Source organism: Rana temporaria, chromosome 5 (genome assembly GCF_905171775.1).
Source record: "Rana temporaria chromosome 5, aRanTem1.1, whole genome shotgun sequence".
Taxonomy (NCBI): domain Eukaryota; kingdom Metazoa; phylum Chordata; class Amphibia; order Anura; family Ranidae; genus Rana; species Rana temporaria.
The window spans coordinates 366429622-366448382 of NC_053493.1; the positions used below are offsets into that span (position 1 = coordinate 366429622).

The 18761-nt window shown below is 40.2% G+C and overlaps 1 protein-coding gene across 1 annotated transcript in view; it reads right to left on the reverse strand.

The window, feature by feature from the left end:
- Positions 1-364: 364 nt before the first annotated feature.
- Positions 365-18761, reverse strand: part of RGS22 (regulator of G protein signaling 22) — a 169180-nt gene continuing 150783 nt past the window's right edge. Inside the window, exons 21-26 of the mRNA XM_040354637.1 lie at positions 16475-16636; positions 13704-13883; positions 11898-12056; positions 9917-10033; positions 3182-3287; positions 365-529 (exon numbers count right to left, since the gene is read on the reverse strand). Of these exons, the coding sequence (XP_040210571.1) occupies positions 420-529; positions 3182-3287; positions 9917-10033; positions 11898-12056; positions 13704-13883; positions 16475-16636 (834 nt within the window). The 3' untranslated portion in view covers positions 365-419. The remainder of the gene's footprint in view (positions 530-3181; positions 3288-9916; positions 10034-11897; positions 12057-13703; positions 13884-16474; positions 16637-18761) is intronic.

Here is an 18761-nt window from a genome sequence, read left to right on the forward strand (position 1 = left end):
TCGTTTTTGCATCTAAGAGGCACATTATATGATTGCTTTTTATCTATTTTTAATCGTTTTTAAAAGGAATCAGTTAACTATTATGTCTCTATACCCTGTAAACAGTCATTTCAGCAAAAAAAATGTTTTCCTTTAGTGATCCTTTAACTTTTATATTTTCAACACACTGTTACTATAATTTATATAAAAAAAGAACACATAATTTAAACCTCTGGCTAAAAAAATAATATTGAAGTACTGTGTGGAGTTCCATCATAAAACTTATTTTAACTAAAACTCAAGATTTATGCCAATTTTCATGCATTCAACCTTTCTTCTGACATAAATAATAAATTCTGGAATAAATTGATGATGGTTCATGTGTTACAATAGCGTGTTACAATAGCAGCAGAACAATGTCCAGACCCATTTAGTCTCCATTAGGGTCTTGCAGCTGAGGGAACCCTTTGTGTTTGTCCATGTGATGAGTTAAAAGTCTTCCCCGATCTTTTAGAATCATCACTTCTAATGCTGTAGAGTGATGAATTATCTAAACAAAGAGATAAACCATTAGGAAATAGTCTGACAGTCCTGTCCAGCTAAAACTAATATTCCAGTTATTGGTAAATGTGTGGGCTAAATCACCCACCAGGTTTCCTGGTTCTTTGCAGCTCCATTAAACATATTTACAATTTCTGACTTTCCCCACCATGGAGTCTGATTCCGCGTACACACGATCGGTTCGTCTGATGAAAACGGTCTCATGGACCGTTTTCATCAGACGAACCGATCGTGTGGGGGCCCCATCGGTTTTTGTATCTATCGGTGAAAAAACTAGGAACTTGTTTTAAAATTATCTGATGGTTAAAAAACCAATTGAAAAAAAAGATTGTCTGTGGGCACGTCCATCGGTTAAAAATCCACGCATGCTCAGAATCAAGTCCACGCATGCTCGGAAGCATTGAACTTCATTTTTCTCAGCACATCGTTGTGTTTTACATCACCGCGTTCTGACACGATCGTTTTTTTAACTGATGGTGTGTAGGTACGACTGATGAAAGTCAGCTTCATCGGATATCTGATGAAAGAATCCATCAGACCGTTTTCATCGGATGAACCGATCGTGTGTACAGGGCATAACTGTTCTTGTTTTGACTTGGAGCTGATGGAGTCAATCCATAGGTGGGGGTCACAAACATGGAACACTGAAAACCTAGTCTATAGTGAGTTGAGGAAACCTTCATAAGTACTTCATAATTACTCAATCACCTGGATATTACATATTAAACTAGGCTCAGATTAGAATAGACCTAGTTATCCTGTTAGGAGCTGTAATAATCCACATGTACAGTGCCTTGAAAAAGTATTCCTACCCCTTGAAATTTTCCACATTTTGTTATGTTACAACCAAAAACATAAATGTCTTTTATTGGGATTTTATGTAATAGACCGACACAAATTGGCACATAATTGTGAAGTGGAAGGGAAATTATAAATCTTTTTTAACATTTTTCTACAAAAAAATATCTGGAAAGTGTGGTTTGCATTTGTATTCAGCCCCCTTGATTCAATACTTTGTAGAACCCCCTTTCGCTGCAATTACAGGTGCAAGTCTTTTTGGGTATGTCTCTACCAGCTTTGCACATCTAGAGAGTGAAAGATTTGCCCATTCTTTGCAAAATAGCTCAAGCTCTGTCAGATTGGCTGGAGAGTGTCTGTGAATAGCAATTTTCAAGTCTTGCCACAGATTCTCAATTGGATTTAGGTCTGGACTTTGATTGGGCCATTCTACCACATGAATATGCTTTGAGCTAAACTATTCCATTGTAGCTCTGGTTGTATGTTTAGGGTCGTTGTCCTGCTGGAAGGTGAACCTCCGCCCCAACCTCAAGTCAGGTTTTCTTCTAAGATTGCCATGTATTTGGCTCCATCCATCTTCCCACCAACTCTGACCAGCTTCCATGTCTCTGCGGAAAAAAATCATCCCCACAACATGATTCTGCCATCACCATGTTTTACGGTGGGGATGGTGTGTTCAGGGTGATGTGCAATGTTAGTTTTCCACCACACATAGCGTTTTACTTTTAGGCCAAAAAATTAATATTTGGTCTCATCTGACCAGAGCACCTTCTTCCACATGTTTGCTGTGTCCCCCACATGACTTCTCGCAAACTGCAAAATGGACCTATTATGGCTTTCTTTCAACAATGGCTTTCATCTTGCCACTCTTCCATAAATACTATTTTTTTGGAGAGCACGACTAATAATTGTCCTGTGGACAGATTCTCCCACCTGAGCTGTGGATCTCTGCAGCTCCTCCAGAGTTACCATGGCTGCATCTCTGATTAATGCTCTCCTTGCCCAGCCTGTCAATTTAGGTGGACAGCCATGCCATAATTTTTCTGTTTTCAGATGATGGATTGAACAGTGCTCCGTGAGATGTTCAAAGCTTGGGATATTTTTTTTATAACCTAAAGCTGCTTTAAACTTCTCCACAACTTTATCCCTGACCTGTCTGGTGTGTTCATTGGCCTTCATGATGCTGCTTGTTCGCTAAGGTTCTTTAACACACCTCTGAGGGCTTCAAAGGACAGCTGTATTTATACTAAGATTAAATCACACACAGGTGGACTCTATTTACTAATTAGGTGACTTCTGAAGGCAATTGGTTCCACTAGATTTTAGTTAGGGGTATCAGAGTAAAGGGAGCTGAATACAAATGCACGCCACACTTTTTCAGATATTTATTTGTAAACAATTTTGAAAACCACTTATAATGTTTCTTTCCACTTCACAATTATGTGTCACTTTGCGTTGGTCTATTACATAAAATCCCATGTTTTTGGATGAAACATGACAAAATGTGAAAAACTTAAATGAGTAGTTTTTCAAGGCACTGAACGTAAACTCTAATGCCGCGTACACACGATCGATTCGTCTGATGAAAACGGTCCGATGCTGATTCTCCTTAGATTAATTCATGGTGAGTAGAGGTTACCACCCTTGGACAGAAAGTGTGTTACAGGCAGGATTACTAGGTGAACATGATGAAAAATGTGCCTAAAATGTATGCAACAGTCACATCTAAGGACTGGTAATTTGCAATATATTACATGTTTGTTCTTGGGCTTACATACGCTTTAATAATTGAAACTATTAAAAGTGCATTGCAAATCATACACATCTGAAGTGATCATGTTACCTGATATTACACTTGATCCAGTTTTCTTCTCCAGGTCTTCTTGTATTTTAAGCAGCATCCTTTCCTGTTCCAGTGCCTCCAAGTACTTTGAATAGCTCCAGGATACCTGCAAAATGTCACGTTACAATATAAAAACCGACTTTAAATTGTATCATTAGACGAAAAATAATTTTACTCAGCTATACACACTTATAATACTCTGTCTATAGGGATAACCTTTAGACAATCAAAGAAGAACAGATGGCTGAGTTTGCAGTTTTCCCACTAAATACATAAAGAACCTGTGAGGACTTAGGCGATAAGAAATGTTTTACAATATCCACCGAAAAATGAAATTAGAGTTTCAAAATAATCATTTATCAAAGATTAGCACTTTATTGTTAAAATATAAAAAACATTATAGGCTATACTGTGTTATACAAAATAGGATCTTTAGATGGCATCTACAGGGAGTGCAGAATTATTAGGCAAATTAGTATTTTGACCACATCGTTCTCTTTATGCATGTTGTCTTACTCCAAGCTGTATAGGCTCGAAAGCCTACTACCAATTAAGCATATTAGGTGATGTGCATCTCTGTAATGAGAAGGTGTGTGGTCTAATGACATCAACACCCTATATCAGGTGTGCATAATTATTAGTCAACTTCCTTTCCTTTGGCAAAATGGGTCAAAAGAAGGACTTGACAGGCTCAGAAAAGTAAAAAATAGTGAGATATCTTGCAGAGGGATGCAGCACTCTTAAAATTGCAAAGCTTCTGAAGCGTGATCATCGAACAATCAATCGTTCCATTCAAAATAGTCAACAGGGTCGCAAGAAGCGTGTGGAAAAACCAAGGTGCAAAATATCTGCCCATGAACTGAGAAAAGTCAAGCGTACAGCTGCCAAGATGCCACTTGCCACCAGTTTGGCCATATTTCAGAGCTGCAACATCACTGGAGTGCCCAAAAGCACAAGGTGTGCAATACTCAGAGACATGGCCAAGGTAAGAAAGGCTGAAAGACGACCACCACTGAACAAGACACACAAGCTGAAACGTCAAGACTGGGCCAAGAAATATCTCAAGACTGATTTTTCTAAGGTTTTATGGACTGATGAAATGAGAGTGAGTCTTGATGGGCCAGATCAATGGGCCCGTGGCTGGATTGGTAAAGGGCAGAGAGCTCCAGTCCGACTCAGACGCCAGCAAGGTGGAGGTGGAGTACTGGTTTGGGCTGGTATCATCAAAGATGAGCTTGTGGGGCCTTTTCGGGTTGAGGATGGAGTCAAGCTCAACTCCCAGTCCTACTGCCAGTTTCTGGAAGACACCTTCTTCAAGCAGTGGTACAGGAAGAAGTCTGCATCCTTCAAGAAAAACATGATTTTCATGCAGGACAATGCTCCATCACACGCGTCCAAGTACTCCACAGCGTGGCTGGCAAGAAAGGGTATAAAAGAAGAAAAACTAATGACATGGCCTCCTTGTTCACCTGATCTGAACCCCATTGAGAACCTGTGGTCCATCATCAAATGTGAGATTTACAAGGAGGGAAAACAGTACACCTCTCTGAACAGTGTCTGGGAGGCTGCGGTTGCTGCTGCACGCAATGTTGATGGTGAACAGATCAAAACACTGACAGAATCCATGGATGGCAGGCTTTTGAGTGTCCTTGCAAAGAAAGGTGGCTATATTGGTCACTGATTTGTTTTTGTTTTGTTTTTGAATGTCAGAAATGTATATTTGTGAATGTTGAGATGTTATATTGGTTTCACTGGTAAAAATAAATAATTGAAATGGGTATATATTTTTTTTTGTTAAGTTGCCTAATAATTATGCACAGTAATAGTCACCTGGACACACAGATATCCCCCTAAAATAGCTAAAACTAAAAACAAACTAAAAACTACTTCCAAAAATATTCAGCTTTGATATTAATGAGTTTGTTGGGTTCATTGAGAACATGGTTGTTGTTCAATAATAAAATTAATCCTCAAAAATACAACTTGCCTAATAATTCTGCACTCCCTGTAGTTACTTTTTGGTTGGCAATGAAATGCATGGGGAAGACAGCTGCAAAAACTGTCGGATGAGTGTGAGTATTATAACAACATTACACAAGATTCCATCACCTAATATAACTTGATTATCTATGGATAATTAAGGGACATTTCCTGTTTTGCCATATTAACAGCTCATGTTTTCTTCTATTTTACATATTTATTTGTTACAGAAAAAAAATTAAGCGGTATTAAACCCAAACATTTATTTATTTTCTTATTTTTTTGCAATACATATTTATTAGTGAGAATGCTCTCCAAGCATTCCCAGTATTGTTATTCTTTTTTTTATTATTCTTAACTTTAATTTTATTATTCCATAAGTTTTTTTGGCGCTAAGTAACTTCTGCATACTTTCAGCTATTAAAGCCATTCAACTTTTAAAATGTTCTGCTGATGATGGGACAATTTTTTTTGTACTGTTTATACTTTTTAAAATAATAGGCTTTTTAACACTTTTTTTTAACACTGAAGTCAATGAGAGCATGCTTCAAATCCTTAAAGCGGATGTGCCACTAAAAAAAAATATTAAAAGCCAGCAGCTACAAATACTGCAGCTGCTGACTTTTAATATTAGGACACTTACCTGTCCTGGAGTCCAGCACCGTCCGCAGCAGAGGACGAGCGATCGCTCGTCACTCTGCTGCTCCCCCCGCCATCCTCAGTGAGGGAACCAGGAAGTGAAGCGCTCCGGCTTCACTACCCGGTTCCCTACGGCGCATGTGCGAGTTGCACTGCGCCGCTGATTGACCTGATTGATCTGCCCGCAGAAAATCCGAAGTTGTGTGGCCGGATGTGGGTGTAAATACCTGTCTTTAGACAGGTATCTGCACCCCCCTCCCCCCTGAAAGGTGTTAAATGTGACACCGGAGGGGGGAGGGTTCCGATCAGCGTGAGTTCCACTTTAGGGTGGAGCTCCGCTTTAAAATCTTCTTCCTCTCCCAAAAGTTTCAGCTCCTTCATACTTTCACCTACAGACGCCAAATAAACTTTAGAATGTTCACAAAATATTTAGCTATCCGGCAATATCTTTTCAGTTTGATATCTTTTACAGTTTTTGTGAAAAAGCTGTTTAAGTTTAGTGATCATTTCAGGAAATTGTATCGATTAAACAGAGCAGTGACACACCAAGCAGTGACACACCTCGTTTCCCCCCCATCTGGGATTATGGCTCGAGGGGTATTCATCACCATACCGTTGTTGACAAGCCTTTTACACTATCTCGTTTGTGAGTAGTTTTATGTTTTCTTATTCATTTATTAAACTGTCAAACGGTAATGCACGAGGCTGGTGCGCCTTTCTTTTTTCTTCTCTAGAGTGTGTATTGGGCTTATTCTTTGCAAACTTTTAAAGCCAACAATTCAGTTTAGTGTCAGCATTTAAAAAAAAAAAAAAGCTTTTCAGCTTTTCCTACTTTTCCACCTATTCTCACTTCTTCAACTTTTTCTTACGGATTTAAACTATTCATCCCGTTAGCTTTAGCAATTCAGCTATTCAGCATTCCCACACATTTTCTGCAGGAAATGCATTTTCTAGTTACAGGATGCTATCTAGGATGCTATCTAGTAATAATAAGAAAGACACACATAGTTGCAGCATAGACTAAAATGTAGCTATGTATCCAGAGACCACCACAATATATAAATATAAATTGTAGATAATCTTTATTGTTATCAGTTGTTCTAAATCACGCTCAGTCAAATATACATGATTATTGCGCAAAAATCTCCCTCCACCTTCCTAATGTAGCTAATATGCTTACTTATAAGTAAGGGTCAGCGTGTGACCTGTTGGTCTCTGGATACATGGCTACTTTATAGTTTCTATGCTGCAACTATTTGTTTTAAGTGGATTATTTTGAGTTATTGGGACTGGATCAAAAAACTGATAGTAGGACATAAACCCCCATTGAATACCCTATTATTTGTATTGTTGTTAGAAGATAGTAATAATAAGAAAGACCGGCAATACCCTTTTGACTTCTGGATATGAACTAGCAGAGGGACTTATTCTGATATGTGTGCTGTGAATATGTCTGAATATAATACGATCAAACTAAGTAGAATGCTTACAACAGTAGTGATAATAACAGTCCAAAATATAATAAAGAAAATACATATCAAATATTGTAAATTTTTTTTATATAGCTTTTATGTTACTAGACATGTTATTATACTGGTCAGTAACCAGTATAAGGGGTCCCATAGCTATTTTATCAAAATTAAAAAGGATACGTTTCCCACTTTTATTTAATTGTATGATATGCCAAACAGACAGCATGACATGCATCTCATCAATCTATGAGTAGCAAGATAGTTGTATGTGAGAGCAGCAATTGATTTTTTATTTTATTTGACTGATTGTTTGGGTATTTATGAATTGCACATAATATTTAGTCCAGTTTCATTATAATATTTGGATGGCCAAATTTTTTTTAATTCATTTTGATTAATTTTATAGATTGAATGAGATTGATTGATACCCTTGTAGATTGATGAATTTTACTGTATTGTTATGAATTCCAGTGTATTTTGTGATGTAGAGTTTTTATTTTGGCAGGGGTACAACCTTTACAATATTTCATTAGGGCGGTCACAATTTTTTGTAACATCTTATCCTACCATAGTGGCTTTTTAGTGGCTGCTGCTATAGTCAATCTACAGGAATACCCATAAGGCAGACTATTCTATTATATTGGTCAAAAAATATTGCCTGTGTCCATATGGGAGAAGTGGTCTCTGGATGCACCAGTCAGCAGAAAAGAAAGTAAGAAAATATTCTGTTGCTGTCCTAACTCTTACTTAGTTTAAGTAACACAAAAAAAGTTTTGGCTGGAATTTCACTTTAAAGGATAGGTTCACTTTTTTTATTCTAAATTTCAGCTCCCTTATGTACCAATATACCATTAGTGTACTTCTTTTGCAGAAATAAAAACATCTTTCTATTTATCGTCTCACTGTCCAGCTGACTATATGAAAACAATTCTCCACTACTTCCTGGATGGACCTTGGGATGTGACACAGGAAGGAGTTTACCAGCTGATATCATTAGCACCCTGCATCGTCTACCCTCCTACTCTAGCAGATCATTACCACCCCTTATCAGGTGCATGTTTTTTCTATGCAATCAGTGAATATCATTCTCACTAAACACACAGCTATAGATTATTCACTTGGCAGAGTGTGTGGAAGCTGAGCGATCAGATAACATGTGGATAACATGTGGATAGAGCTGTAAATTGAAAACAGAAGTATGCCCTGGGTTCTGTAAAGCCCACCATACACTGTACAGTCAGATTGTACACTCTCCTTTAGATCTACCATCAACTATGTAGTGCAAGGGCCTGCCTTATTGGATACAAAGTGATTGGATATATGATATCTTCTCCTACTATATAGTTTTATCAAAGAGTAAGTAAGGGAAATCTGCTAAAGGGACACAGAGTAATACAAATATGGCAGCCTTCCCCTACTTTTCTGAAAAAAAAACATTCTTATTTCCTAAGTTTTCCTTTTCTTCCTGTCTTGAAAACCCATTTTAGTCACTGTGACATCTCTCTAGTAGATCCCCAAAAGCAGTAAAAACTTAACAGGGGGTCTTATTCTTCCCCACTCTATCCAAGACTAATGATTTGGCTGTGTAAAAATAACTTCTTTCTGCACCATTTTCCTTCAATCAGCTGGTTTAGGGCAGAACTCCAGCCCTGATTATTATACCATTAATAATGGTTTATAAGCAATACTATACCTGTTTGCACAAAGGTAGATGGGTTTACACCACAGGGCAAATAAGGGGAGTTGACTATCTTGGCTGACCGTGCAGCAATAGAGTTCCTTTTGACCGATTTGATTTACAGGAATAATGTATGACAATGGGTGGAGATAAAATAATAATTCTGAATAAAGTTTATCTTTACAGTCCCATTTTAAGCACTTGAGTCCTACCAACATCCTCTAAAAAAAAAAAAATTGGGCAGACTACTCTGTCTTTATTTCAGCCGTTAATTTTCTATGTTTCTATGCCTATGTTGGAGCCAAGGTAAATACAAGACAATAATTTCCCAAATTTGAATTTTATTTTGCCCAGTAGGTTTAATAAGGTGAAATGACATGGATCTGTATGGAGTTGCCAATCATTCACCTCATTTACTGATGTTGCAGGTCAAGCTTAAAGGGGTTGTATGGGTTCAGTTTTAAAAAACAAAAAACAAACATGTCATACTTACCTCCACTGTGCAGTTAGTTTTGCACAGAGTGGCCCTGATCGTCCTCTTCTGCAGTCCCACGGCAGCTCTCGCGGCTCCTCCCCGCAAGAGTTAACCCCCTCTGGGAAGCGTTCTCCCGAAGGGGTTACCTTACGGTTGTGCTCCCGTGTCATACACTCGGTGACCATAACTTCCAGGTGTATAACCAGGCCCCGCCCCCGGCATGCCACGTCATTGATTTGATTGACAGCAGTGAGAGCCAATGGCTGCGCTGCTATCAATCTAACCAATGAACAGCCGAAAGAGCCATTTGGATAGCGATACGGGAACAAGCCCACGGAAGTTCAGGGCTCAGGTAAGTAAAATGGGGGCACGGGGGGGCCGGAGAGTACAAGGTGTTTTTTCACCTTGATGCATAATAAGGTAAAAAAACACAAAGCTTTACAACCACTTTAAGCTTAACCAGAAATGAGTATTAAAAATTAGCAACTTACATTTCGGTTGCGTCCATAACCTTCACGGCCAGTAAAGAGTTCCTCGCTATAAGAACTTTCATTATCACCATAGATGTCGGAGAGAGTTCCCTTCCTTTTTGTTTCTTCTTGTGTCTGCTGTAAATATACAGAGAAATTCTGTTGTCAGAGAAGAATGATGATTGAGAACACTTGTCCTCAATTTATCAAATTCATCTAAATTTCATCCAAATCTGAAAATATTTTGACCCCCATCACTGCAGGGATAGAGTGGATAAATGGAGTACATTAAAAGACACAGGCTGAATATTCATAGACCATGGGTTATAGGCTGCTACTTTAAGTTAATTGGACACTGGTAAACCTTTTGGATACAACAAGTATATTGAAGTATATCCTCATAACACTACCCCACTCCGTAAGACTTCACTTTTTTAGCAAGCAATACAGAGTAACAGAGAGACAGGGGGGAGGGTGTCCTGTACTGTATTCCACAATATAAAATTTACAGGAAAGTCAAAATGTATTTTATCTTAATTGTACATTACAAGAGACTAGATATTCATAGACTGTGGGACATCCCCAAGAGATGTATTAGAAGGGTGGGCAACAACAAGGCAAACAAAACAGAAAGAGGTCCAAGATCCAACTCAAGGTGCCACTAAAAATAACCTTGTAGCTAAAAGCTGAAGCTGCATCCCCAGAGGCCTGTACATCCACCTGAAGACCAAATGGCAGCCTAAAAAAAAAACAGATGCCCGATGGCAGAATGCTCATGAAAACCCCCCTCATGAAACTCCCACCAATCTGGTGGAGTGAGCATGTAAAGGTAATGGAGGTCCCATGTGCTTTAGCGTATAGGCTCTCACAAAGAGCTGTCTTATCCATATGGCAATAGTGCACTTGGAAAAAGCGTGTCTTTTCCTGGACCCTAGGCAGGACAAAAGCAGAGTTGATTTTCTATATAGAAGCTATGGCTTTCAGATAGACTCTGACAGCTCAAAATATGGGGAGCAATTCGCCGCCCCCCCCTTCCTGGCCTGCCAGTCTGCTTGCTCAGTTATGGGTATGGTATGGATTTTGGAGGGGATCCCACACCAATTTTGTAAAAAGATTTGGCGTTGAGTTCCCCTAAAAATCTATGCCGAGCCCAAAGTGCCTGGTATGGATTTTGGGGGGACCCCATGCTGTTTTTTTACATTTTGGCGTGGGGTATCCCTTAAAATCTATACCAGACCCAAAGGGACTGGTATGGAACAGGATGGGGAACCCATGACTTTTTTTTCTTAATTCTGTCATAAGGTTCCCCTTAACCACTTCAATACACTGTATTATAAATTGTACACTGACTGCACTATTTATATATATTGCACAGCCAATCATGGCTCTTACAGCAGCGCGCTGTGATTGGCCAAAGCATGCAGGTCAGGTGCATGCTTTGGCCAATCAGACATCATTGCACAGCGATCTCGCAGTGCATTTTGTGCATTCCGCTGCACTCAAATTTGTCACAAACGCCCCATAATGTTGGGTATTTTCTCATTCCTACTCTGCAAGATGTTCTGTGCACGTCCTAACCACTGCTTCTGCTGTTGATCTTTGGCTTGAGATTTATGTGTATTTGAGTTACTTTCCTCATTGTGCCCCAGGGTGCCCCAAGTGTTTCACAGTCCTAGCAATGCCCTTGATGTCGGTTAGGACATAGTGATCACATGCAGGTTAAAGGCTTAAGTTTCAAAATAAGCCTTTCGGCCTGTAGATGTCACTGGAGCCGGAAGGTAAAACACTGTACAAAATAAAAGCGTATATGTTAAAAATACATTATAAAATGTATTTAAGTATGCAAATTAGTCAAAGCGTTGTTGTCAAGTTAACCAACACCTGCTAACGCTGCTACTTTTTTCTTTTAATTGATCTGAAAATCGAATACTTCTGGTCATGAAAAAGCTAAATCCCTCCACTACATTTTAGGCTCACAGGAAAGTTTTATCGATCCTCTTACCTTGGCAAGCATCTCTTGTTCTCTCATCTTTTGTTTCATTTGTTGTACTTTCTTTGCCTTCTTTCTCTCCAGCAGAGGTACAATCTTCTCATCAGTCAGTTGGTTCCGGAATTCACAGAAATTAGGCCAAAACTTGAACATGATGCTGAAGATTGTCATCTAGGTGTAAAAATACACACAGAGCTAAATATTTGGGTCCAGTAGCCTTAGTTGCTATTTATATAGCTCTGATTTTATTGAGTAGAAATGTCAAATAGATTCAATTGGCAGAGCTTGCACACTCGTATAGGTTTTCCTATGTTGACAGGAAGCCATTTCTTCCCTATCCTCATCTGGACATATTCCTGTATTTCAACAAGGACAGCAGAGCATAGGACATATGGTCATCTGGACATGTTTTTGTATTTAAGCAAGGACAGCAGATAATAGACGACTATAAAGATTTTTCCAGCAATCTTTTTGCAAAGTGGAACTGTGCAGGGCTAGTAAAAGTGTTTTAGACAACATTGCAGAGTGCACAGGACATGTGACAACACTGGATTTGTGGAAGGATAAACAGGTATTTTTGCAATTATCAAATGGATATACCAAAACGCTCTGAATTGTATATTGTAGGCTGCATTCACACTACAGCGTTTTGAATCGCGGGCAGATTTTTTGCAGATTTGACAGCGCTGATGTTTTGAATGAAAAATTGCGGAACTTGCATTTGAGATGCCATTCATTTGAATGACACCTCAAATCGCGGTGTGGGTGTGCTGCGATTGACGTGCAATAAAACGTGCCGCAATTGCGGCAATCTACATCGCTGGAAGCAGGTCGCCCCAAAAAAGTTCTGGAGCTTGTTTTGGGTGACATGCTTCCTGCAATGTGGATTGCCCCGATTGCAGCAGGTTTTATCGCGCGACAATCGTGGCAGACCCACACCGCAATTTAAGGTGACATTCAAATCAATGCCATCTCAAATGCGAGTTCCGCGATTTGTCATTCACACATCAGAGCTGTCAAATCACAGCAAATATGCCTGTGATTCAAAACGCTGTAGTGTGAGTGCAGCCTAAGGTCCGCTCAGAGGACTCCGCTAGCTCAGCGGGGGATCGCTCCGTTGATCCCCGCTAAACAGGCGGATAACAGGTCCGTCTCTGCTCACTGGGCCGATCTTGTCGGATCGGATGGCAGACGGGTGTTAGCGGGCACATCTTTGCTAAGATCCGCCTGCCCATACAAGTCAATGGGTGGCCCGCTCAGATCGGCCTGGAAACTGACAGGCGAATCTTTGCAGGGCGATCATGTAAAAGGGGCCATAGGCGCGATTCACATCTATGCATGTTGCTTTTAAACATTTCTGCAGTGCTTTTTGCTGTGCTTCATGCAATTTTTTAGAGTGATTTTGCTGCGATTTGCATTTTGCTTTTTTTGGGGGGGAAATTTGTTGTTGGCCAGATTAAAAAAATGCAAAACGCAGATCAAGGTAAAAATGCACTACATGCTTTTCTGCAGCTTCTCCATTGAGGTCTATTGAACCAAAAAGCACAAAAAAACACCGTTGCGCGTTTAAAAAAGTCCCTGACCCTTTTTCAAAGCCGCAGAGGCACAAAAATGCATTGATGTGAACGTGTTCCATAGGAATCCATGTTAAAAAAATAAATGCATTGCTGCAAAAAGCATAAAAAAACACATTAGTGTGAATGGAGCCTAACAGACCAAATAGGAGTGAATAAGAGACATTCATTGTCAGGGTTTAGCTACATTTTAAAGTCATAATGTAACAAACAAGAATTAGTAAATCATTTTTTCTTAACTGACCTGTGCCTCCCGAAACACATAAGGCCCCAAATCCCTACGTCGTTCTAAAATCTTTTCTGCTTGCTCTGGAGGAATATCTATCTGCAGTGCTGGAGGGATGGATGAATTGATAAAACAGTTGATGATAGCGGTGATCTTGTTTTGGATGGTGGCATCATCACAATGAGAATGACAAAGTTCCTAGAAGACAGGGACCAGTCATTGATGATGTAGAGGCATACTTTAAGATCATAAAGTTATTTTATTAAACCTAGTAATGAATATAGAAAGGGAAGGTAAAAAGTAAATATACACACCCTTAGTTCTGATTTTTATAGCATTTGTCAGAGGACTTTCACCGGAAGCGGCAGAGGCAGAGCAGCCTTGGATGGCAGTGAGGGACACAATGACAGAGTAGACATCAAAACTAATGTAGGTTCGTTTTATAAAATACGTTGCATAATAGGAAAGTCCCAACATTGAGGACAGTGGGACAGGGGGATTTATATGTGTCTTTGTTTTGTTTGATAATTTGATTTATATATGTATGTATGTATGTAATTTTCAGATTAATAGTTGTTTATGCTTTTGGTGTTGTACCCTTATATGTTTTTGTCAGCTACCACGTAATGCATTGGAGACGAGAATTTGGATCCTAAGGAAGCGTTATGCCAAGTGAATCGATCTACTTGTCTTCCTGTATATCATGAAAGACTTTCATAACTTCTCTTATTCAATTAGAGTGTAGTTGAATGAATGTTCTAGTGGATTTTAATGTATCAATAACATTTTATTTGTTTTGGTCTGTTAGGACTTTCCCATTATGCAATATTTCGTTTCGGGGAAGGTGCCTGTTAAATTCCTGCGAATGAGACTGTCCACCTTCTAAAGAAAATGTTTTATACAATAACTTTATAGAGCTGGGTTTTGTCGAACTAAAAGCAAAGCATAAGATATTTTTCAATTTAGGAGATTCCACTTCTAAATAAAAAATTTCTTTGTATCACAAATCAACAAAACCCAGAGAAATTCCCCTCCATATCAATAGTAACGTGTCGCTGTGATCTATGCCTACTAAGGAAGTTGCGTGAAACTTATACATTATGTTTTAGGGAACTTCATACCTAGCCTCAGAATGAACATGTGGTCCATGATTTTGCTTGGAAGATAGGTAACTGACATATAAAAAGATTTCTAGAACTTTAAATATTAAACCTACTGATCCAGGATCATAGTTAACAAGTATTTAATTTCTTGTTGCTAAGTAATTAAAATTGTCAAGAAACTTTTTAATACTGCGGCTGTAAAATGGGAATTTTTTAATAACAACTTTAGGAGCCTGTGACCCATTATTAGTGCACTCTCCCATCACAAGTAAGAAGGCAGTGGTTTAAGTTATATATCTATGGGATTTTGTTTGCATTTAATCTTCTAAACCTCATAACAGAAGTTATTGTAAATTCAAAAGCAACTCAAAGCCACTCAGAAACAGCTTAAAGTATTCTCTTTAGAGACTGAAAGTCAAACGAAAGCAACCTAAATGTGAGCTAAATCTAAAAGCATACTACAAGTTTGAATCCAATATATACAGTACACAGGGTTATGGCAGAGGCTGCAAGGCACTGTTGTCTATAAGATAGTTGTTGCCCAATCTGGAAGATTTCAGCAAGATCAGGAGAAAACTGTTATCTTGACACCTGTGGTCTTCAGAATATGATAGACCTCCAGTGTCAACACCCATCTAATGGTCTTATTTTTCTGACAACAGGTGTGTCCGAGGACAGTTATGCTTGTGTGCATGTCCCTGTTGGCATACTGAGACACAGTTCAGCATTTATCTGTACTGAGCATCAGCATCAACTCTAGCTCTCTTGTCTCTTCCTTCCATGCTCATCTCCAGGACTTCTCCAGAGCCTCTCCCATCCTCTCCCAAACTCTCTATCTCAATCTGTCCAGCACTCTGGCAACCTTTAGGCAATCCCTGAAAACTCATCTCTGCAGGAAAGCCTATCCCACCTCCACCTAACTGAACATTTAATTCTTCCATCGCTTCATCCCTTAAGCAGTGTACACACAATCGGTTTGTCCGATGAAAACAGACCGATGGACTGTTTTCATCGGACAAACCGATCGTGTGTGGGCCCCATCGTCTTTTTTTCCCATCAGTGAAAAAAAATAGAACATGTTTTACATTTTTCCTATGGATAAAAAAACGATAGAAAAATCCAATCGTCTGTGTGGAACTCCATCGGACAAAAATCCATGCATTCTCAGAATCAAGTCGACGCATGCTCGGAAGCATTGAACTTCTTTTTTTTCATCTCGTCGTAGTGTTGTATGTCACCACGTTTTGGCACGATCGGATTTTTGACTAATGGTGTGTAGGCAAGACTGATGAAAGTTAGCTTAATCGGATATCCAACGAAAAAATCCATCGGATTAGATTCCATCAGATATCCGATCGTGTGTACATGGCTTTACAGTTATTACCTTTTATACTACTTGCCCCCACTATTAGATTGTAAGATTATATGACCCCATATTTTTTTGAATTGTAACTGTATTGTCTCCTATTATATTGTAAAGTGCTGCGCAAACTGTTGGTATAATTTCTGTATAATAATATTAATAATAATTAATGTACTGGTGACTGATTAACACATCTAGGTACTTTTACACATAGATTTTTATGCAGATAAAAATACACATAAGCATGGTTTAAGATATAAAATGATGAAGTCAAGTCTAAAGATATATAAGTGTTTTACTCACTTTACAGGTAACAGACATACCTTATACTTTTGCACTTCTTGCCAAAACAGCAGTCCATTTTCAAAGAAATCTCCCTTAAGAGATATGAAACGCTGGAACTGGCTTGTGGTGATGGGGTTCAGTAAAGCTTTTCGGAAAGCGATAATTTCTTTGGAGGAAGAAATCCATTTATTATCTAGGTGCTGTAAGGAAAAAAATATCCTTGAACACACTGTTTATCAGACTTTGCTCTATCGTGTACCACTAATACAATCTTTGCAATATCTCACATGTAGTATACAGACCACATGACTGATCTATCTACACTGCCAGCATCCACTTATGTAGGAAATTGCCTTGTCAGAAACACCCACTGGTACCCATGCAAGCCCAAATAAATAGTTTACTATACTTCTCCGATGCTGGTAACTGATACTTAAGCCTCGTACACACGGGCCAGAATCTCGTCAGGAAAAAATGTTGTTTCTTTCTCGTACATCACGGGACACAGAGCGGCATATTCATTACTAGTGGGTTATATGGAGTACCTTCAGGTGATGGACACTGGCAATCTCAAACAGGAAGTGCCCCTCCCTATATAACCCCCTCCCATAGGAGGAGTACCTCAGTTTTTTCGCCAGTGTCTTAGGTGTTGGTGCACGTTGAGGCTGTGCCTGTAGTAGTCCTTGGGACCAGGGCCAGCTGACCGGATCCGTCCAAGGTGCTTCATAGCCAAAGTGGACGGTACCCGGGCCCCAATTCGTGGATGGGGTTTTGCCTATAATGCCTCTCCTTGGAGGGCTGGACCCTGGGTTCCAGGTCTGGTTTCTAACCTAGAGAATACCTGTTGCCAGTGGTGCTGTATAGGTCCAGGTTGTGGTGTTCTTTTAAGACCCCAGTCCCTGAAGGTCTATGACCATACCCACGGTGAAGGGTGAAGATTGGGCCTCTTGCAGAGCAATACCCTGCGGCGTGGAAAGGTAAGCAGGGGGCCTACGGAACTTGGTTTGACAGTAGGCTTCCTACAGGGGATTCTTGGGCAGCGTATTTATGCCTCTGTGCATGGGCAAAGGAGAACCACAAAGTTTTCAAACGGGATGGCTCAAAACACCCAGGTATGGTTCCCCTGGCTGGGCTAGTAGGCTGCTGCTGCTTCTGTCACAAGGAGGGCCTTTTTTTGGGCAGGGTGTTCCACAGAGAAGGAACCATACCATTAGGGAGACAGTTTAAAGCTTCCCTTTTACCTGTGTCTGCTGCTCCAGCGTCTAAGGTCCTGGTGTCTCCTCTCCACATGGCTTCCTGCTTCCCCTAGCGGCGTTTGACGCGCGCGTGCGCGCGCTTTTACTTATCTGTGCGCGCGCTGGCGGCGACGCCGCGGGGAGGGGGCGGTTGACGCCGGACGGCTCCTCCCCCCTGCACACAGGGAGGATAAATCCTGGAGGGCTGTTCAGTCTGTAAAGGCTGTGAGGGGACACGGAGCAGCGATGCTGGCTACAGCATAGGAAGGTTTGACAGAGCTTTCTGGCACAGTGACACCCGGTGGCAGTTGTGGGAAGTACACCTTACTAAGGAGCCTCTGGCTTAAAAGTTTACATTCAAGCCTGTGTACTAAGCAGCGCCTTTGAACACTTAGGGTGCTCACCTAGCCCAGCATTAGGGGGTCAATACCAGAAAAAAAAAAAAAAAAAAAAAAATATTTTTTTCTGGTTGAAGCCCTTGGGGCTCAGTATTGATTTTCCCTTTTTATAGGTTATGGGAGGTTTGGAGTCCCTCTAACATTACCCTATCCTATTGTTTCACATTTATTTGATTATATGTGTATTTTCTCCAGCTATTACAGTCAGTTGTATACTAGCGGAGTGCCTCAGAATTTGTATATTATGGCTCCTAAGGGTGCAGGTAGCGCTAAGAACGCTAAAACGGTTAAAAAACCAAAAGGTTCTCCATCGGGCTCTGAGGATATCCAAAATCTAGTGGCCCCTACTACTCCGGAATGCCCGGAAGTTGTTGTCCTAGGTGAGCCATCAGGGTTGCTAGGTGCTATGGCTGGCCCTACTCAACCAGCTCCTTCCTATGTAACGGAAGAGATGTTAGCCTCCACCTTGGGTGGATTGGAAAGGAGGATGGCCGCTCTAATTACGGCATCTTTGGCAGGGAAGAAGCGGGTTAGATCCCCGTCTCCCAGGTCTGAGTCTCTGGAGGAGGATATCCTCTCCGACTGACGAATTGGAGGATCAAGGAGACCAGACAGAGGGAGGTCAGGATCACCTTGACCATTTAGGTTCTGAGGATTCTACAATAGAGGAACCTTTTTCAGCTTCTCACACA